Source organism: Danaus plexippus (assembly GCF_018135715.1).
Source record: "Danaus plexippus chromosome 9 unlocalized genomic scaffold, MEX_DaPlex mxdp_24, whole genome shotgun sequence".
Classification (NCBI taxonomy): domain Eukaryota; kingdom Metazoa; phylum Arthropoda; class Insecta; order Lepidoptera; family Nymphalidae; genus Danaus; species Danaus plexippus.
In genome coordinates this window covers 2,572,721-2,595,429 of record NW_026869847.1, presented here as the reverse complement: position 1 = coordinate 2,595,429, position 22,709 = coordinate 2,572,721, and the positions used below count along the sequence as shown (strand labels likewise).

Sequence of the window (22,709 nt, the reverse complement as noted above, 5' to 3'; positions counted from 1 at the left end):
AATGTAATTACTTGTGAATATTTAAATGAATAAAATGTTGAAAACTCCTTTGACATATTTAGTAACCTTTCTCAGTAATTAAGTGATTAACATAAAACGTGAAATCTTCATCAATGCTTATGGTTAGGAATTTTTAAACATTCACAATATTGCGGGACGAGAAAGCGAGTAAGTTCGTTTTATCTTTCCAATGGTCGGATAGATTTTAAATCTAACAAAGAATTTATTGCACGTCAAATGAATATACCCTCCATTTGTAAGTTAAAATTAAAGTTACCCAGTTTTTAGTTACGACTTAGGAGTTGCAGTTTAAAAAAAAATATATAAATATGTGGTTTGTAAGTAAAGATTTTTAATTTTTGATCATAATTTATTGTAATAACTTAAAAAAAAATCTTTAAAAATCATCACAATAGTTACATTATCCGTTGTATGTTGACACGTGTGTTATTATGTCATTGATTTTTTTTATTCGAAGACAAATTATTATGTGGTTACATGCTATATATCACAGGATAACAAAATGTATACTGCTTGTCCTACAAGACAAGTAGTTATTTGCACTAAAGTGTAAAAGATTATCATTAATTTTTTTGTATGGTGATGTTATAAAACTGTCGATATAAAAGTATTTTATCATGAGAACGGTCAGTGAACTAGTCGTCGCCGCCAGTCATCACTTCCATGAATTCTGAAATCGACAATATACATTTATTAAAAACGTATTTATTTTTAACTCGACATCAAATAAAAGTTCAATGTATAATAATATAAATGATGAACGTTTGAAAAAAAGCGTCCCCATAACTCATTAAAGAAGTAGCCTTTTAAAAAATTGAGAATATCTTGATTAGCTTGAGGGAAGATTAATAATTTGTGTTAATTAAAAAGATGTAATCCACAGATAACATCTTAAAGCAAATAAATACTTTTTTATTTTATTTTTTATGAAAGCGATGTTAAGTATTACAAAATCATAACATTATTGTGAATGTAACACACTAAATAACTGGCACAAATAAATAAAAAAAGTTTACTTATAAAATTTTTACCTATTTCTTTCAAATGAAATTTTCGGAATATTTCATATTCTTCAATATAATAATCTTGATATTGATAACTTTATGAATGAATTGTTTAAAAATTTTAAAGAATACGATCGATAAAAGTATATAGATATTCTATACATAAATAGATTCAAATTATTCAACTATAAATTAAAAATGTTTCGCAAGCCCTGATTCCACGATGTACGAGTATAGCCGATACTAAAGTCTCGATAAAGGTCGGCTGGCAGTTACTATTAAGACTCATCTTAAAATAGTTTAATTAATTACTGGCGTAATTTATCTCTCGGCTGATTCGTGAGATAATTTGTTAAAAGAAATTCACAAGCTAGCAGGTGTCTGTTCCTGATATTATCAGACAGCGACAGAATGAAGCAAATTAGTATGAAATATTTTGAATTTAGTGTTCGAATTAAAATTAAACATTAATTTTAATATATCATGAAATCATTGAATATTATTTGATATCTATTTTTTATTAGTTATAGTGTTTAATAACAGTAACTTTAATGTATTTGAATGACCAAGACATGACGAAAAAGTGGTTTTAGATATATTTTTTTTATCACAATGTTAATGATAAGAATGTATAATAAATTTCATCTCACCATCAAAGTCCACGGTACCAGAACCGTCGGAGTCAATTTCCTCGATCATCATATCCAATTCCTCAGCACTGATTTTGTCGTCCAGTTCCCTCAGAATCTCTCTCAATACTTGTGTCGTAATGTAACCGTTACCTAGATATATAATGTAATTACGTTAATATTTGAACAGAGATATTTTTGATGTTTGTTGTTACACAGCCACCTTAAATCATTTATAACAAGGAACATTTCAATGGCTGCGTAATAAATATCATCTCGTACCCTCGTATATATCCCACGTTGATATTAACCAGACGAGTGTATAGCACGTGGAATTCTAATTCCAAGAAAACGTTCGATTATTATAATCCAATGCCTACAAATAATTCTTCTCTATTGTTAGCAAGATAATTATGAAGGTTAACAGTATTCATCATATTTATATGAAGATAAAAAAATTCATATATAATGAGATGTATTTATTATAAAAGCTATGGCCTAAAACGCTTTTTAACATCATTTATGCTTCTATAATTTGAATATTTCCTGATTTATATGAGTTCCTTATGTAACAGGGTCTACATTTCTTTTCAACTTTCAAAAATTTTTAGAAAGGTAAGAAAAATAAATGCTGACTTTTTGTATGCAAATATATACTTATATACACGGTTGTATAATTTTTTACGAGCGCCGTGGTTCAGTAATTTAGAGCTGATAGGAGCGAGAAATAACACTAAATTAAGAAAAAGTTCTAAAGACGAGTACTAACCTTCTTTATCATATAAACGGAATGCTTCTTTGAGTTCTTGTTGCATTGCCTCAGCATCTTCTTCAACCATAAACCTTGAAGCCAATGTTACGAACTCTTCAAATTCAAGTTCTCCAGATCCTGAGAAAATTAGCAATATAAAATATATGTATCTAAACATTCGTGCAACGAATAACTGTACACAATTTAATGTGTACAATATTATAAATATTGTACACAATTTAATGTGTACAGTATTATAAATATTTTGTAATTGTTTATATAATAATTGTAATCTATGTACATTTCCGGAAGCAAACAGTAAACAGCAGAATTCAACAAAGCCCGTATGTTTATTATTTATCATGACAACAAAGGTATTCATATAACAATTTATTGGAATGAATTTACGTACAATTCAAACGAACGTATCGGAAATCTGCATCAGATATCAAAAGAGATTCATGTGTCGTTATGACGTGGGATTAACAGCTGCTATTAAATAGTCAGCGCGAGCTCACTTATTAAAATGACAAGTTGACCGCAATTAATTTAATGTTCCACGGTATGGAATAGAAAACGTATATTCAAATTAAATTCATATGAAACCATTGCAGTACCGGTAGTAACTTTACATTAGTTTAACTCTTTTTTCATTGTAAGACAGCATGACTGCGTGGTAAAAGCTGGAAAAATATTTTACGATTAGTATCGAACTGATGCCAGATTCTCTTTTATCACTTACACAATACAATAGTACGATTTTATGCACGTTTTAAAAATAGTATTTATGTGATAAATGAAAGTTTTATTGCATAGAAATATAAAAGAAACATAAATCAAAACATTGGCAGACAAACTTTGGCACCATACACAAATTGCAAACGTAAAACGTTTAAGATGACAGAGATGACGGGATGCCAAATGTATAATATGCAATCACTGTGCAATTAATCCGGACACATTAAGTAAATGGTTATTCAATATATCACTTAGTAAATATCGGTATGTGTTATTTTCACGTTAATGTTTTTAAAAGATATTAGATCATTTTACGAAAACCGTGTTCGGTTTGAGAAACTAAAGCAAAGTTTTCTGCGGACTGGAGGGCGCTTAATGAAGTTATTGCATTTGTTTATCGAAGAATGTACATAGAATATTTTCTTCATAGTTAGACTATTCAATTAGAAAAGTAAGGGATGTTTCATGAAAGATAAGAAAATTACTTTTCTGAACCAATATTCAATAAGTAACAAGGAATAAATACTTTAATAGAAAGAAAACAAGTACATAGTCTTAGTCTACACTAAAAAATCTCTATCTAAGCCTATTTATTACCTACATAAAATAATTTAACAATAATAAAAAATTAGCTCCAGGAATAATAAAATAAATCTCTCACCGTCAACATCTACTTCTTTTATAATTTCTTGGAGATAATCGTCCGTGATCTGATGTCCTAACATCGTAAGAATAGTCCCCACCATCACGGTGCCAATGCATCCTTTCTTCTCATGATCAAAAGCCTCGAAGGCTTTCTTGAGAACTGCAATAAACAAACATAATTTTCTTACAATTTTTCTCACTTATAACTTACTATATTTGTACAACACGACTTACTATTAATTTGTTCCTTCGGTAGATCTTCCTGTAAATTAAATTTAATAATTATTTTTTTTAAACCATAATAGAAAAATATACAAATATTTTAATTCACAGCCCACCATTGTCAAAAGAAGAGCAAAAGTGTATACGCGATCGCAAACCAAAGCACTAAAAACACAAGCCCTTTTAGCTGTATAACTTGACAGACTAATCGCAGCCGCACGACTATTTCACCCAGATTGGCTCCGTTTCTGGTCCATCCCAACACTATCGAGTAATCTCTTTTTGGCCAAACGAACGCTTTTAACTGTTATTGTTAAGGCCGCAATTTATCTGCCGTACGTGTTGATCCGTTGTCCGACTGGCTAAATTGATGCAGACTAAAACATTCAATTTAAATTTATTATATAATAATTAATTAACATAGCATTGGATGGATGCCATAGGTTTTGCCAAATGTAGTGTATTCTAGTGGTTTTTAAATAACGTAAGTTCCTATGTGTTTCTACACATGCTATTAAAAATTATTTCGTATAATTTCTAAGCCCTGGAATAAATGCTTTGTGTGCGAAGTGAAAACATTTCAAGTATGAAAAATACAGATTTTCATTGAAATTAAGAATGGGTAATTTTACATTTTCAAGGTTCATCATCATTATCACAAGTATACTGTACAAACACAGAGCCAAAGTAATATATTTATTAAGATTTACTCGATGAAAATCCAGAAAGTTACAGAAAATATTAACGTTACATAACTTATATCACAGGAAACATGAGAAAAATGTGTAAGTGCTATACAATAATCCGCTTACATAACTTATTACTTGTCTTCTATTATTTTTCGGTATATTATCTTTCAGTAATGATTAAAGTAGAGTAAATTAATAGTATTATAATTTTACTATAAAAAATATAAAAGTATTTTACTCCAAATATAAAATTCTTAAAATAAAAATGTGCTCTTTAAATCTAAAGACCACAGAGAGATTGCACATCTTATGTAAGTGGCTACTTCTGTTAATGTACACCTAAAAGTATGTTGGTTGTGTTTCTGATAAGGACTATATAAAGGAATTAAACAAAAAAAATATTAAAGGAAATAGTTACTTTAGAATTGGTTCTGTCAGAGAATTATATTACCACGATCCAGCCACACAACAATCGAATTGTGTGATAATGACTGCGTCAAATGTTGTACTTATAAAAAGTGTAGAAATGCCCTTATTTGTCAAAGAGACGACGACTACGATAATTGAATGAAACTTCAAAATGCCGACGCTTAGATCAAAAAATAATTTATGCACGTCCTGTTTTGTTATAACACACGACTCTTAATGTGTTATTTCGAAAAGGAAACAGTTATGATATTGATTACGGCATCACGTTTTACCAATAAAATTTATTGATTATTAAAATTACGTTTATTTTTAACAATCACATACCCACCGGTCCACTGTATATAATTTTCATAGTAAATAAGTCTGGCTATATCCGGACAGGTTTTCCGATTGCAGACAGTGACATATTTGCAACGTTCCTCGTACTATTTCAACCCATCGTGCCAACTGTGTCCAAATGTACGAAATGTTATTTTATATAACATTTTTAATAAACAGCTATAAAGAGACAGTTATTATATATAAAATTTATTTATAAAACAAACCAATTTATAGTAGGTTTTTTCATACGGATTTAAGTTTTTAATCATAAATACTAACTAATTGACAGCGAATCGAATGCAGAAGCTGCGTGACTTAATTTTAATTAAAAATGGAACATGTATTTTTTTTAATTTTAGCGTTATTAAAACGGCAAATAACTTCAGAGCACCATCCACCCGTATCTCTAAAATAGAGTAGAAAATATTCTATTTGCTATAGTCGCAGGTTTTACTAAAAATACTGTCAAACGCAAAACTTTTATTTCGATTAAAGAATTTATTTTTTGGACATAAAATTTTAGCATCCAAAGTAACCCTTATCTATGATTAGCAGAATATAAAGAATAGTAAATAATCATTTCATTATATTTACCATTACTAACGTACAAAAATATCACAATTTGTTATAGCAAACGACAATAAAAATATCTAAGCCAGAAAAGTTTTAAATTACAGATGTTATATCTACAAAAGCATCACATTCAAAAAATATTCTACCACCAAACAATTCTCATACAAGAAGTATATAGTGTGTATGTTCAGAATTGATAATTTTCGTATATGTATATATTTTTAATATAATAAAATAACAATTCTAAAACAGATAGGAATAAGGAATTACATTGATTTTTTTTCTTTTAGGGTTTTGTAGCTCACTTAAAAATTGAGGATCTCTGAAGAAAAAAGAAAAAAGAGTTTTCGTAAAGACCTCAGTTAGTTTATTAGTCTTTTTTTTCATTTTGCCTTGAGTTAAGACCTTTTTTTTCATCAACGCCTTCAGGTAATTAGCATAGATTTGGAAAATCTACCTTTCGGACAAGTAATGAAAATTAAACAAAACGTATGTGGACACATAAAGAGAACATAACTTCACGTTAAAGTAAATTTCGGTACCTGAATTTGTTCATTCAAATGAAACTAATATTTTTCGGATATACTACGTGTGCTTTATTTTTGTAAAAAACTACAGACTCCCGACATTTCGGTTACTTTTCAGAAACCGTGATCACGGGCAGACGAGATTCACACCTACACACACATCAAATTGTAGTTTTTTACAAAAATAAAACACACGTAGTATATCCGAAAAATATTATTTTCATTTAAATGAATAAAACTCGTGGAAGTCTTAGATCTCATTACCTCAATTTGTCACCGAGATATACGGCTTACATGAACATTTTAAATTTAAAAACTGTATAAATATTAAGGACATCAAAACTCGTGATCTTGATGACAGAATCTCGCGGCCGTAAAAGGGTTTGATATATATAACTGATTCGTTTCGGCGTCACTACAGAGTAACAAATCTTTTAGAGATAAACCTACAGTTAAATCGCACTCACAAAATTTGCGTGGGAAGGATTACTACAGAATGTAAACATAGACATGATAGGTTTGAATGATTCAAGGTCAGCTATAATCAAATACAATTTTGTTGAGAATTTCTACACAACATATAATAAAAGAAAAAATATATAATAAAATAAAATGATTAGGCTGAATAAATAAAACAAATATATTATGATACTCTATATTCCATTAACTTTAGTTGTAAATTAACAATCATTCGTTAATTCCCGTATAAAACAGGTAAGGAAAGCATTTTAATTATTGATTATTTCTAAATGTCGTTATAATAACTGAAACGAGTAGATTATAGTTTGTTAATAATAGAATACATAGAATGAAAATATCGAACATTTAATTGACGGCCTTTCGAAACTCAACCGCAAGATTATTATAAAATCTCAAAAAAAAAAAAGTTCTACGTATGTTTCGAGCATAGCAAAAAAATTTAACTTTGAAACAAAACTTTAATAACTAGCAATTTGTGGCTAAAATATTTAATATGTCGAAACCATTTTAAGCTAAATACAATACATTAGAAACAGCTAAAATTTTTACTTTAAATAAAGTTTTAAATCTGACATAATTTAATAAATATTATGTATTAAATTTTCCCGTCATTGGAATAATGGTCTTAACAAAAATCTGGGAAAATGTGAATAAATATGATGTTGGTTACTGTTGGTACTTCCTCGGATTTCACTAATTATTTTTATTGACATACAATTAAAAGGACTTAACGATTTAAACATCCAATACTTTTCTTTTAATAAAAAACTGTATAGTTATTTTATTTAAGACCACACCAAAATAAATTTAGTCTAAGGATACACAAGTATAAAACATGTTATTAATCTAATAAATTAATTACATACGCCAAGAGATACATGTGTCTTTATAATGCCTAATGATTACTATCACCAAAGGTATAGTCGATTTTGTTGTGTATTTTCAAAATAGATCTCTCGTCCAATGCCACAGACAATACAACTCTGTCCTGGCGCTGCTTACTAAAAACAGCTGTACGAAATTGATTCACTTAAAGGGCGCAGACGTTCTCATATGGTTGACCGATTTGTTCGTCTTAACCACGACCAGAATAAACGATGTCCACACTTCCTAGATACGACTAATATGTCAAGGAATGTTAATAGCTTTGGAACAAATAATTTTGCAAAATCATGAAATATGTTAGAAGAATTTAATTGAACTTTTCGAAATTATTATTGTTGTATTCTTTGGGGACTTCATACACTCTCTGACTGCTATGTAAAGTGTAATAGGGAAAAGAGTCGTAGTCGTAAAAACTGGGAAAAGGTGTATCAAAGCCAGAACTGGGTCCATTATCACATTGGTTTATATTTTGATTAGCTCGCCATTCCTTAAGCTGTTCCTCGGTGGGCTGTAATGCTGATATATAACTGTCATCATCGCTTACTATGCTTCTTGTAGATGACGTTGATCTTATAAAATTCGGTGTATTTATTCCTAATCCCGGTAAAACAAAAATATTCTGATTTTTTATATAGTGCTTCACAAAATTATCCGATTCGTGTATTAAATTTTTTCTCAAAGGCACTGAAGGAGGCAGAATCAGAGCTTCAATAGACCTGTGTTTTACAAATAAAACTCTCTTATTCGCTCTTAAAAGAGAAGGATTTTTAAAAATGATAGCGTAAACGCACACGGCACCAAAAGTTAGACAACCTAAAGATATACACAGATAGGTAACGATATTTAAATATTCTTTCCTTTCGAAGCTTCCTAAGTCATAAAATAAACATTCGGACTGAACAATCATTCCAGCTGTTATATTGAAAGGACAAAAAGTGTACCGCGCTCCGGAATTAACATTAAAAACTTTTAAAACGTTTGGAATTCTATTAACACAATAAATGTCTGTATAACAAGAAGATTGATACCAGACCAGGCCAATTCCGGGTTGTTCAAGGGCTTCTAATTCTAGCATTGTATAAGGACTCTGTTCCATAAAAAATACCGGCGTTATCCATTGTTTGGTTGTCCATACGTAGGAATAAGTTCTCGTTGCTCCAATATTAATACCCAGATCAGCCATCCTATTAAATTTACATCTATGACTTCTTGATGGTGTGATTATTCTTATACTGTCAGATGAGTATAAGGATACATTTTTATAGCTACAAAGTTCATTGGTGTATAATGTAAATGACACATTTTTCACAGGTTGCAGAGAAACAGATTTATCACCTTCGTGGGTTTTAATTTCACTCTTACAAAATTTTTCGAAGTTTGTAAACGTCATTCCTCTTATTCGCTCTGGATAGTGGCATAATGGATCAATAATGAGAAGCCCTGACTTTTGGATCGATCTTAAATGGACATTTAAACAATCACAGTGCCAGTAGTTTTCTTGTAATGCGATCCGTGGTCGGTGAGGTAAGATCGCCTTAAATAAATTATCCGCAATCGTCACTAAGTAATTATTATTTAAATATAAAATTTCTAAACTCTGTAAATAATCGAAAGTACCTTTTGCAATCGATGTTATTTTACATGAGTTTAAAAATAATACTTTGCATTTTCCTAATTTGGAAAAGCTTGTATTTTTGAGAACGTCGTAAAAATAGTTAAATGAAAAATCTACTTCTCTTAATTCGAGATCACCACGTCCGGTAACGTTGTGTGGATTCCAATGATTAATTATTTTAATGTCGAGATATTGTAATGTTTCGTTGACTGGTTTTAAAACATTACTACTTATATCTGCGATCATGCAATCCTTCACATACAGTTTCTTCAAATTTGAAAGTCCAACTAACATATAAGTATCCCACGAGACTAATTTTAGTTGTTCTAGTATCAAAACTTTAAGATTATTACTAAAAGGACTCAAGAAAGCTTGTGGTGTTATATAATTAATATTGCCCCCAATTATAGCCATTTCACTGACTTTAGAACGCATTTGATAGAGCCAGAACTCTGGTAATATTGAATCTTTGAATGTGGGTTCATTTAATTCAACAGCAATGTCTTCACAAGTTACATCAGCTGCCTAAAATTGTTAAATTGAAAATAGAAATACAATAAAGTTATATATTTTATCAATCTATCGATATAACATACCGCAACAGCTTTAATAATCTGATCCTCATTCTCTCCAAAATATGGAATTTCGTAACAAACTATTCGACATCGTAAAATCTCACATCGTTTCGGCGGTTTCGGGGGTGGTTTTGTCGTGTTATCTAGCGCCATCATGACTATCAGAATAAAACTTGTTACAATAATAGTTCCAAAAATAATCTGCATCAATAGACGAAGCCAACCCCTGCTACAGGAAGCGTCCCTGAAAAAATAAACATGTGATTATCCATAACACTCCCATAATATATTTTTGCTGTATCTATAAAAATTCAAGCTCATATTGTATCAATACTTTTACCTTATACATGAAAATAAAGCTATATTTTCTTTTACTGTAAGCACCATTGCGGTAGTGTCGCAATAACTAGATTGCAATTTTAATAATATAATGTAAAGTGTTTTAACAGTGGAAATATACGAAAGACAAAACAACGTCCAGCACAACGGCTCAATTATAATGAATTATGTAAAAGCAAAGGATATATCATTTCCAATAAACGATATCACGATAAGCTTTGATAATGACATATCAAAATGTTAATAGGCGTATGGATAAACTTGGCAAACAATAATGATCAAGGGGGCAATGTTATGAACAAGGTTGTTTTTATCACGAATGTTGGAAATGACGCTAAAATAGGCTTCCCTTAATTCAATTTGTAATAAAATAAATCATAAAGCAAACGAATTTTATTGTTTGTGTCATATATGTGCATTATTTTTAATTTTTAAATTAAAAACCAATTTGGTCCGGATCTTTCAACAAACTTAAATTCTACTTGGATTTCTTTATTATATTTACATCGTTCCTTCATAAGAAATATTATATTTGTATGAAAGGAAGAGCTGCAGTGAATAGCCTGTTTGGATTTACTTAACCTACGTGCACTACCAAGGCAATAGTAGTCAGTTTTCTAGTATAAAAATAGCAAAAAGAAACAAGTCTAGCCCGTAGTACTCCCGTCTGTTAATTGCCTTACATTCCTTTATTATTCTTTTTCTGAATTATTCCTATATTTTTCTTCGAAAAATCCTAGCTATTTTTATTTCACTGTAGTTTACTGATTGACACAATTGATACCTACATTTTGCGCTCCATATGAAGAAGAAATTAAACATAATATAAAACATAATTTAAGATGAGAAAGTCAAAGTGTATGGTAATAATTTCAGTTTCCTTAGAAATTATCCATAGAAACCTTTTCATTTCCTACCATGACGTTTCATAGCGGGCCACTAAAAAAATAGCCAAATACATATTCAAACATCAAACATGTCCAATGAGTTTTATGAAAAAATATGAGACGTTTTACAAAAGTATACATATTTAATTTCTAATTTAAATATATTTATTGCACTTTCGCCCTCATTCAACTTTTCATTTTTCGCTCATTCACCATTGATATCTTTTTATTTAAGTACGTTTATGTTCATTGAACGGATAAAAATAGCTTTGTATAAAAACGAATTCGTGCACGTCACTTTACCCTTATCAATTGATTTACGTAATTGCACTCACAGGAACTATTATAAAAGATAAAGACATCCACTTTTCAAATATGTACTATATATCTTTTTTATTATGTAATAATTGTTTTAAATTATATTGGGGTCGAATTGAGAAAAAAAAAATCATTTCTTGTAGTTTCATAAAGTTTTTTATTTGAAGCATTTGAAAACCTTCCCGCAGATTGTATTAAGTATCTTTGGTTCTGAACTGGTTATTATATAAAAATTTTGATAAGGAATTAGAACAGGAGGTGAAAATATAACCACAAAATATCCCGATGAGGTACAGCATAGAATTTACTTCATACAGTTCTCGATTCGAATAATTCTGTTGTTAAATTAAATTTTTAACTGAAGTCATAAAAACCATAATTCTTGAGATCACCTCTTTATACGGTAACAAATGTGGCATATTAATACCGTAATAGTAATAAAGCATGCATCAATTCTGGCAGACTGAATATGAGTTGGAACTAATTCGATAATAATTCATATCGCAATCTTATAACAGAAACTTTAAAACGGCAAAGGAAACGATAAATCAAACAGCACGCACCATTGCTCTAAGTTAGTCTACACATTCCCTGCCTTTATTACGTTACTTCCGAATCGGGACACGTTACATTTAAAGTTTATGACGGGAATATATATTGGCCGAATAGTTAATGCCGATGAAAATAAGTCAACGAAATTATATTTCAAGTTTATTTTCAGCGAGCGTCTAATATTTTTTTTATATTCTGTACGGACTTACATGTGTTCTTAGCGAACAATTGAATATTTTTAAAACAAGACACTATAATTTAAAGTATATTGTAAATAATTTAAAAAATATATTAGATCCATAAAACTTAAATGAAATAAATGTGATTTTGTGTTGGTTATGTCATTTTTTCTTACAAGACCGACCTGAACATTTCATTATACATATCAATTTAGTACAATCAATACGAAGGAATCGTTCCCCTTCAGCTTCTTATACACGCCTATTAACAAATGTACTGTACATAATATAAGAGAATTATGTCAAGATAGTACCCAGACGTGTAATAGATAAAAAATAATTCACGAAGCAGTATATTATGGTGATTTTTTTTTTGCTTTTAATATAAACATCGGTTGATGTATTAATAAAAAAAACTATTTCTAATCAAATTTATAAAAAAACTATTTTAATACATAAATAAGCTAAACGTTAAAAAATATATGAATTAAATATTCGACTTGAATTTGTTTAATCTTGTTTCATTTATAGATAAAGAGGTATATTTGTTGAATGATATTTTTTTTTAATTTATTATCTATGTCGACAACATTAATATAATATATTAACATAAAACAAAATGTTAAATAAAAGTACGTTACGTGTAAGCGCTGCCCTTATAAAAACCTCTTTATATTTTTCTTTCAGTGTATTTCTTGGAGAAACTTTATAAATAATATTCAGATTTCCTTTTTCATATAAGAAATATGTTTTTATAACCTGATAATGACTGAACTATATTCTATATAAGCCGTTAATGTAAAATGTACAATTAGATTGAAAAATAAAACTACGAGGTATTGTGAACTAATATTATCTGACGGTTAAATAACTAACATGTACATGAGCTTAAACAATTTAACGTTGAACAGAAAATATCCAATTAATAGCGAACGTTTTAGTAAACCGAGCTTCCTACCACTACAAATGGACGATAAACCTCGTTAATCTGATACTAAGATTAATTTGGAAACCTGGGCCAATAGTTTAATATTGACTGGATCTAAAATTAAATAAATAATTTATAGACAGGGTACATTTATGAAATGTATAGACACGTGAAATTAAGGTAGGCTTGTTATGTTATAATTGTTTTTTTTTTTTTCTAAACATACCACAAATATACGGTCATTATAGTAATGGAGCAAAATTTTCAACTCTTGTTAATTTTTTTATGTATTAAATTAGTCTTTGGAGAGACGTAAATTTTTATGCTTAGTGTATGTGAAACTATAGCAATAAAATGTAGACTAGTTTAATTTTTCCCGTTCAAAATTCTCTTCACAGTTAAGATGTTATCATTGTATATTATATACAGATTTATAGTTGATATTTCAAGTTTTCTTCATTAATCGTTATAGAAATATTTCAACTTTGCATAAATTGTGTGGTTAAATGATTCATATAGTCCGCTTAACTGCTTTATAACAGTACATAGAGTTATGGTTCAGACCATTTCCATATTTTTCACGTAAACGTGATCACGCATGGAACGTTATTAGCACTTTAATATGCCAAAATTATGTTTTCATTCAATTTCAGTCCGTAAACTTGTTATACTTACAAAATTGCCATCTAAAATTTGTGCCCAATACTGGGCGTACATTAATTAAAGTAGCTACAAAAAACTTATGAAGCGGTTAAGTAAATAGTTTTTAGTTTTTTAGTTTTTAGATTTATTTCAGTAAAACAAAATTATAGACATATTTAAATTTTTATTAAAATCAAAATTTGATACACATTTACAGCGAGATTTATAATTAATACTTAAGTTAACTTAAATAATAAATGTGACTATAAACTTGATAGGGTATCTCTCGGAATCAACAATGAAATTTTATAGAGATTTTTAAATCATATAAAATAACAGCTGCTAAAACTACTTATATTTTTAATAGACGATTAGTAAGACATTAATTACACATACATCGAAAATATGATAAGGTACACAGTAACGTTAACAGTAATAATTCCACAACAATCAAATGTATATATTAAATGGCTTACAGCTATATTGATATGCATCTTGTGGGCGAATTGCTTGTTTTTTACGCGCCATCCTCCCGATATGTCAGATGTTGGTTCCTGGTTAACTTTATAGATATACCGTAAATTTTTTCGAAGGGTACAAAGTATATTTAACATTTATTCATATTACGAAGGACAATAACATATAATATTAAAAAGTCACGCTCTAGTGTTCAGCTCAAAATACAGTCAAGTCAAGATTTGAAATATTTGGTACCATTTATTTGGTTTTTTTTCTTATACTTTGTAAACATTTTCTCGCCGTTATCAGACATTGACTGAATTCCAACACCGAATATATGTATTAATATAAATACAGCGCATAGATTATACAACACGTAGAATATAGAAAAAATATTCTAAATACAACACTACACCAATTTTAAGACGTTACATTGTTGACTTAACTTATCAGGTTTTTTGACTCTGATTTGTTACTATGTTATGTGCATAACTGTCATTAAACATAGTGCAGTTACGTTTATAGTGAATACTTTAACAACGATATATATTTTCACATTCACATACGATATATAAAATGTATAAACGCGTGTAAAAAGAATACAAAATAGGTATTCAATCTCGCGTCATACACGCGCCAAACATTTTTTTTTTGTTTATATAGAAAAATGCGTATATTTAACTCTTAAGAAATGAATGTTTTGGAACAGGATATCACATAGAAAGCTTCAATTATTCGCAACATTTGTATACTTAATACGAATATACTTAATGTATACTAATATAATTCAGACTAGGGGATATGTTTTTGGTTACAAATATATCACTTATGTAGGATTACAAAAGCGCAAAAATATTAGCAAGTATTTAAATTATGAATTACACAGATAAAGGAGCATCGTGCACAGTAACTAAATGCAAAATGGCAAATGTGTAAGCATCTAAAGTCACATTTATTATTCCACTATTCAATGCTGATAAGAATTACGAAAATAAAAAATAAAATTTATAAATAATATGAAGGAACTAACGAAGCCTTATTTGGTGGCGTTTCAAATGTTTTTTTTTTTCACACGTAACTGAAAATTAGATCTCGTCCATGCTTTACTATATGTGAGCTTAAAAGCTTAACTATTTCGAACATGCAACATTTGAATTAATTTAAACACGTGTATACAAAGAAACGTAACAACTGCGTTTAATTAAATATATCTAACAATAATAACTATAACTAAACTACACCGAACGTTAAGGGTATCTAATATAACATTCATTTAATTTTCCATAAAGTAAACATAACACTACGACAAACAAGAGGTAGAAATACGGATATAGTATGAAACGCTCCTCTGTAATTTGGTTACGACAGAGCCTCACATTTCTTAAGTGTACAGATAAATATAACAATGAATATTCAACTTGGTAAATGCGCAAAAGCTTATTACGTAATAAGAGTATATGACAGGAGTAAACAATAAAAAATATTAGGATCGTTATTTGAAGGTATTTAAAATATTGCTTTAAAAGTTTAGCTCCCAGGAAAGTATAAGAGCTCGATAAAATATCTTCGAGAACTTTTACTATATTTTTTTTTTAAATAACTACTGTCGAAATTTCTAATTTTACGAATGTGAATTAAAATTTCATCACTTCTCTGTTGGTATAATACTAAAGTAAGGCTACCATAAAGGTCTTATTTAAAAAATATCTAGTGTATCACACTATATTTACTTCCACGCGTTTTTATAAACAATCCTTACTTATCACAAGTCACCGTCCCAAATATTACTAATTTTTGTATTCAGCCAAATTGATATGTTTCGTAATTTATTGCACAAATTCATCACGTCATAACTAAAAGAGAATACATTTGAAGAGCATACATCGAGCTATCCGGCCACAGCTAACCCGACGTTACTCTTCGTTGAACTTAAAAGGGTAAATGAAAGGGTTTTATTCATTTATAGCCATCTAGCGACGACAGCGGTTATAACATTAGCCAAAATTGGGGAGATATTTGTTGCGCTGGAAGGTCTACCGTAACCGGGCTTTCGCTTGCAGCTCATTTTCTCTAATGGCATCTTGGCAACGCTATACTCCCGGTGCTCGCTAGCCATTGTACAAATGGTGCGTTTCTTCTGCATCATCTCGTCGTCACGGTCACGGAGACCAGATAGCCAGGATTCGTACCAAGCTAGGTCGCAGTCGCAAATGAGAGGATTATCTGAACAATAAATTATAGAGTAATAAATAAATCATTAAAATAAAGTTATGAAATACGTGACTTATTCAATTCATGTTTATAACGAAAATTAAGTAGTTTTGAAAACTCATCCTTTGATAAAACAGGTCAACTCATCGTATTTTTGTTTCCAAGATAAGTAAAGACCCGTGCAAGTTCGCTTTTAATTAATTTACATTATGTTCAGAATGTAGAAATTTTATAAAAATAATATTAATTTTGTTCAACATAATTATTTACGATTTATAATATCCATATAAATATACTAGAAGATTTTTATATAAAACCTTCATATATATGAACATTGCTGGACATATTTTTCTTTTATTTTTAACTCAATTTCTATTAAATATTTCTAGAAATTTCTAAAACTTACCCATAATATCCACAACACGCAAAGTATCGAGTATCGGCTCCATAATCTCTTCGGGAATATGTTGCAACTTGTTGTTCTGCAGGTTGAGAGTCTCGAGAGAGTTCAAGTTATCGAAACCCATTGTAGGCAATTGATGTATCCTGATCAAGTTAAACAATATACTCGCAATCAAGCTTTACTCCATTCAATTACTTAACTAATAAAAAAAAAAAAACATCATTGATATCGAAATGAATTCCTTTAGTTTCACTGGTAATATTGAATAATTTGTAAATACTGTAACAGACATGGATGTATTGATATATATAAGACAGTTATCTGTAATTGAAAAATAAGCAATATGCCTATAAAAATACATAAAATCGGAGTGAGTGTTAGTGATTTTCTTTATTAATTTTATCTGTCAGTTAGTCTGTTTGTTTCGGTTTATATCTGGAACGGCACGATCGATTTTGGCAGGACTTTGACTGTCAAATAATTTATGGAGGTGACAAGTCCATAAGGTTGTGAATTCTTTTTTAAGTTATAATATGAGTGTAATTCTTCACGGTACCATTCTTTATCAATACGTTTAGAACTGAATATATAATGTAACAGAAATTATATAAGAGTTAAAAACAGTATAACGTTCCAAGGCCACTTCCAAGATCCCACAGTAGCTCTGTGTATTAATAATAAACAAGCGGAAACACTGAATCTGCAGTCACCGACCCAAATAAACAGTGATTCGGAGCGTGATCAATTGCTTTGCTCAGTTGCATCTAAAGAGGCTTTCCCATTAAACTGTTCACTGGCTGTTAATAAGGTTTTTAACTTGCTTATGCCTTTAACCGTGTATAATTTATGAGGTTAACAAAAATTGTCAAAAATGAACTCTCTCGTTGAACATTCAAATTTATATATTTGAATTCAAACGCATATCATCAGAGTGTTTGTTCAGTTCTATTATTCTTGTGCTATAAAAGCACTCCACACTGAAATGGGAATTCTTCGGCTAGTAACATATACTTGACAAAGCCATTTCATGGCAAAAAAAAATTCACTTTGTATGTATAACACCCGCAGTTACGTTTCAATTCACATGAGGATAAAAAACAAACAGTTAATTTAAAATATTTTTAAAAAATACGCATAGAATTAAATGATAGATAAATTAGAGATTTCCCTTTAACTATATGAAAAATAATTTAAATAAAGGGTTGATTGGCAATTAAACAAAACACTGCGAAGTTCAAAGTACAGCTGAAGACAGAATATTTAACCAAATTAATAAATTCTCCCTTGTTTGTCCTTAATTAAATTAACAACAATGGCTGGGACAATGTTGTTATTTTAAATAGATGCGGTGTATGCTTTCTTTTAAAATATTATCCTACAAAAATAATTTATACAGTGTACATCTTTATTTTAATGAATTCAATATGAAAGACGTTTTATATGTTGTGAGTTTTTGTTTCAGAATACTTATATTTCTTTAAATGAATATTTTATTTATTTTTGTTTTCTCGTCAGCATTGTTCGTCCATACTTAAAATTACATTGTAACAGTGTAAGATTATTCGGGAATGAATGTATATAATTTTTTTTTATTACAGCAAGCTGTAGCAATACATTTTTTGTAATTTATATACGACTGATTATGTCAGGATTGCAACAAATGCGCTCTATCCAAATGTTAAATCTAGTAAACATAAAAAGTAATAATTTAAAATAACCAATATTCCTGAAAAGTCGAAAACAAAAGTTATAAGAAAGTGACAGCTTCCAAAACGATATTTTGCTTAGCAAAAATGCCAATATTATTGATTTGCTTGTTACTTACTCTGAGCAGATTTTTATTTTTGTAATACGGATCATTGGATACCCTAACTTGTAAGAAAAGATTAGATTTTAATTAATTTCCGTATTGCGAAAAGTATCACATTTATAAGAACATTACGTGTAAAGGTAATTGAAGGAAATGAAATATCACTCACATGTTCTTTTGGAGGTTCAGGAAAGTAATTGAGTCGCCGTATCCAGTGAAAGCGTCTTCACTGATGTAAGTAATGTTATTCGAGCGAAGGTCCAAATGACGTAGGCGATGTAGAGGGCGCAGGGCCTCCGATGGGATCTCGTGGAGACGATTATCTCCGAGCCGAAGGTATTGTAAGTTTTCTGTTTGAAAATTCACAAAGAGTATTGATTATATTAGTCATGAATTATATTATCAATATCAAAAATATATTTTTGAGTATAGTTACGTCTTTTTGACATTTTCTGTGGTTCGGATTTGTACGTATAAAAATTGATTTAAAAACTATAATAATTATATGAAATGGGCTATCCGCTTCCTTACTATTAAAAAAATAAATAACAGTCTTATCTTACCTTCCAGTCCAGCGAAAGCCTTCTCATCGATCCGCTGAATGAGATTGCCTTCTAACTCCAGAGAGTTGAGGAATGTCAAATGAGAAAATACGTTTGCTGGTACTTCACGTAGCTGGTTGTGGGCCAGCCCGAGGGAATCCAAATTACGTAGGCCTAATAAGGAAAATTTATTGCTATAGTTAATTAGAATGAATATAGTTTTCATATCCTTTATGCTCACAAATTTCTTTTGAATTAGTTACAAAAATAAAAAAAACGAATATAAAGTAAATATAGAAACAGAACCGCAACCTGCAAAATCGCCTTCTGAAATGGACGTAATACGGTTTTCCTGCATTTCAAGTTTCTTTAAATTCTCGAGCAGAGCTAAAGCCTTTTGTGGCACCGCTGTTAATTCGTTTCCTCCAAGATTTAACCGTTTCAGCTTCCTACAATAAAATTTTATATTAAAGAAAATTTGCATCTTTTAACTTGTGGATTGTACAAAGCCATATCAGACTTTACAAAGCAATGAAAGTATTAACAAATCATATTTCGAATTCAGAAGTTTCCTTAAAATTGACAAACTTTATAACAAGCAATAAGGAAACAAAAGGAAATAGCTGTTAGGCGGAAATTTATTTCATGACGTTTCACACGAACTTCTGAAATTTGTTAGTTAATAAATTATGATATTTCTGGGAAAAATAAAACACTTTTTTTTTTTAATTACATTAAGCATAATCAAAAAAAATTAACTTCGTAGGAGCAACCTCATGTTCTGCATATAAAACTGGAAGTAACTTTTGGTGCGGGTAGGAATTTTAATTAGAAAATTAATTTATCTTACTTTTCTAAGCCCTTAAAAGCCTCGCCGTCGACGACAGATATTCTATTTTCGTACAAAGTTAGTATTTCCAACGTATCCAGACCCAGAAATGCTTTGTTGTGAATAGCAGTCACCTTCGAAAGAAAACTCTTTAAGGTATTGATAATTTTTAAATATAATCTATCCTATCTTAAATATATTAAATAATACTAATGATATAAATAGCACACTAAAATTAAACTTTTGCTCGTTTTAGATGTGCCTTTACTCATATCAAAACAAAAAAGGACCAAGAAAATACAGCGACATTTCTGGTTTAACGGCTAAGTTGAAGTAACAGCTTTTAGGAATGCAAAATACAGATATTAAAATAAATTTTTAAATCAATTACTTTACATTTTCACAAAAAAGATGAACCATATGGAACGATTTCTTTTAAATGTCGACTATAAATTTTTCGTCATATTATGAGATCTAAGACTTTTGCGAGTATTCATTTAAATGTGACTAATATTTTTCGTTATAGTATTACGGTAATCACAAACTGAGACACTCTGTTACTTCCAAGTTAAATTTGTTTACTGCTTGTGAATAATGATCAATTTTGGTTTGATTTTTGTCCATCAATAAATTTGCGCCGAGTCCAAAAAAAATATTTTTTAGAAATGTTACAAATTGTTTTAATACCTAATAAAAATTTTTTACTCTAATCGGCAACAACAAAATTAGCTAGCTAAACTTTTAAATAACAAAAAAAATATTTCCATTTGTCTGTCCCTTCTATGGACGCGTATAACTTACTCTGGCTGGCAGATTAAGTTGTTATCTAGGTCAAATGATGTTAAAGTGAGTAGAGAAGATCTAGTTGGGCTAAAAACTCTTTAATCAAATCCGCAATTTTCAGTATCCTTTAGGACCCTAGATTTCAGGCAGTAAGCCTCTCAATTTTGACGAAGTATAAAAATATCTGAAGATGAGTCTTAACTGAATCTAATGACAATTAATGCTTTTTTGTCCCAAAAGTGCTATGATATTCTTTTTTCCTTCATTTTATTGGCGCAATAAGGATCTCTACTGTTATAAATGACACAGATGATGTCGCAAATATTAAAAATTAAAATTTTACTTAGATCGACGCAGTCCTTCTGAACTCTTTTACATTTCAAAACACATTTTCATTCAACATAGACAATTATAATTATAATGAGAAGAGATGTAATGGTTCCTTAAGAAGATTCTGTCGACTGTACAAGATAGCATGTTTTGAAAAATCCTGAATGCTTTCTCCTGCAACTACTTACTTCTTTTTACTAGTATCTAAAAAAAATTTTTAAAAACAATGTTATCGTCATATTCGACCTTAAATTGGAAAAGTAAATTCGATTAATTTGGAACGCACAGACGCTGCCTTGACCCGAAACAAAATAAATATGCATGAAGTTTCATTTTTATGACCTCTATGATATTCGATGAACGTTAAAAATGTATAAAAAGAAATATTTCATGTATAAGACTTACATATAATTTTTATTGAATGTAAATAACCTTAGATCTATATTCCTACCTTGTTGTGATTCATGTTTAGTATAAGCAGGTGATTCAGATGCGTGAAGGACGATGTCGGAATTGTCGCCAGATTGTTTTGGGACACGTCAAGCTGTGTTAACTTGTTGCCTGAAAATAATAAAAGTTTATTTATCTGAACTATAACAATATCTTATAAGGCGTGAATTTTATTAAATTGCTGTTTTACATCATTTTAACAAAATTGATTTTAATACACCCTTACAAGAAAATTCTAAGTTTTGTCTAATATTTCCAACAGTAACTTAGGGCTAGAAATAAATCTCTATAATATAGGAGCCCCCCAACTCTCAATTAACCGAGTCTATAAAAGGCATTGGTCTAGTTGTTAAATCTTAAGTACATATGGAGTTTACTGTCTACTTTTGATCTGAGCATATAGTCTCCATAATTAAGTAGACCGATCACAATTTCATATGCATATAAAACATTAACAACTGTTTCAAAATGAATATAAAAATTTCAATATTTTACTTAATTATATTTGTACTGACATATTATAAAAGTTATAAACTCTTGATATACTATTATAAAATACTTAAACACCTATTTACAAAACGATTTCCTTATAAATTACATTTCAATATTTTTAATCAATATTTCCATAATTCCCTTTCGGTCTTTCCCAGTAAATCTTCTAAAGTTCGAAGGCGATCCCTGTGGCGTTGAAATAAAAACCTCTACCCTTAATTGAATTTCACGAAGACAATCTTAAAGGTTTGTTTAATGTCTGCTATAAAAGGTTAAGGAATTTATTTGTTGTTTTTTCATTTGTGATCGAATAAATGATTCCTAATTAAAATAACCATTAAATTAAAGTGATCTTAGGAATACAGATTAAAGTAAAAGTTTTTATCAAATTGATAAATTTTTTTAAACGTATTCAATCTAAAAATGAAACTTAATCATTTTCAGTTTGATT

At 29.5% G+C, this 22,709-nt stretch overlaps 3 protein-coding genes across 6 annotated transcripts in view; all 3 read right to left on the bottom strand.

Annotated features, from left to right (window-relative positions):
• Positions 1–349: 349 nt before the first annotated feature.
• On the bottom strand, positions 350–4,375 carry LOC116767668 (troponin C, isoallergen Bla g 6.0101). The gene is made up of 6 exons (XM_032658097.2): positions 4,127–4,375; positions 4,023–4,050; positions 3,805–3,948; positions 2,424–2,543; positions 1,676–1,807; positions 350–691 (listed from the first exon to the last, which is right to left on the bottom strand). Exons 1-6 carry the CDS (start codon positions 4,127–4,129, stop codon positions 657–659), a joined length of 462 nt encoding a protein of 153 aa, XP_032513988.1. The 5' UTR covers positions 4,130–4,375; the 3' UTR covers positions 350–656.
• Positions 4,376–7,206: 2,831 nt separating this feature from the next.
• LOC116767667 (uncharacterized) lies at positions 7,207–10,578 on the bottom strand. The gene is made up of 3 exons (XM_032658096.2): positions 10,445–10,578; positions 10,126–10,348; positions 7,207–10,054 (listed from the first exon to the last, which is right to left on the bottom strand). Exons 1-3 carry the CDS (start codon positions 10,489–10,491, stop codon positions 8,222–8,224), a joined length of 2,103 nt encoding a protein of 700 aa, XP_032513987.2. The 5' UTR covers positions 10,492–10,578; the 3' UTR covers positions 7,207–8,221.
• Positions 10,579–14,113: 3,535 nt separating this feature from the next.
• The window catches only part of LOC116767323 (slit homolog 1 protein), a 59,333-nt gene continuing 50,737 nt past the window's right edge, over positions 14,114–22,709 (bottom strand). For all 4 annotated transcript variants that reach the window (XM_032657585.2, XM_061527270.1, XM_061527269.1 and 1 more), the window contains exons 5-11: positions 21,768–21,877; positions 20,225–20,337; positions 19,687–19,823; positions 19,396–19,548; positions 19,002–19,182; positions 17,026–17,165; positions 14,114–16,631 (exon numbers count right to left, since the gene is read on the bottom strand). In XM_032657585.2, the coding sequence (XP_032513476.1) occupies positions 16,369–16,631; positions 17,026–17,165; positions 19,002–19,182; positions 19,396–19,548; positions 19,687–19,823; positions 20,225–20,337; positions 21,768–21,877 (1,097 nt within the window). In that variant the 3' untranslated portion in view covers positions 14,114–16,368. The remainder of the gene's footprint in view (positions 16,632–17,025; positions 17,166–19,001; positions 19,183–19,395; positions 19,549–19,686; positions 19,824–20,224; positions 20,338–21,767; positions 21,878–22,709) is intronic.

Bases quoted from the DNA above. Each gene is read 5' to 3' on its own strand.
- LOC116767668 (XM_032658097.2), bottom strand. The intron at 3,949-4,022 runs GTAAGTCGTGTT...TGTTTATTGCAG, and splicing joins ACCGAAGGAACAAATTAATA to TTCTCAAGAAAGCCTTCGAG. The intron at 2,544-3,804 runs GTGAGAGATTTA...TAATTTTCTCAG, and splicing joins AAAAGAAGTAGATGTTGACG to GATCTGGAGAACTTGAATTT.
- LOC116767667 (XM_032658096.2), bottom strand. From the start codon at position 10,491: ATGGTGCTTACAGTAAAAGAAAATATAGCTTTATTTTCATGTATAAG. The intron at 10,349-10,444 runs GTAAAAGTATTG...TTATTTTTTCAG, and splicing joins GCTTTATTTTCATGTATAAG to GGACGCTTCCTGTAGCAGGG. The intron at 10,055-10,125 runs GTATGTTATATC...TAACAATTTTAG, and splicing joins AGATTATTAAAGCTGTTGCG to GCAGCTGATGTAACTTGTGA.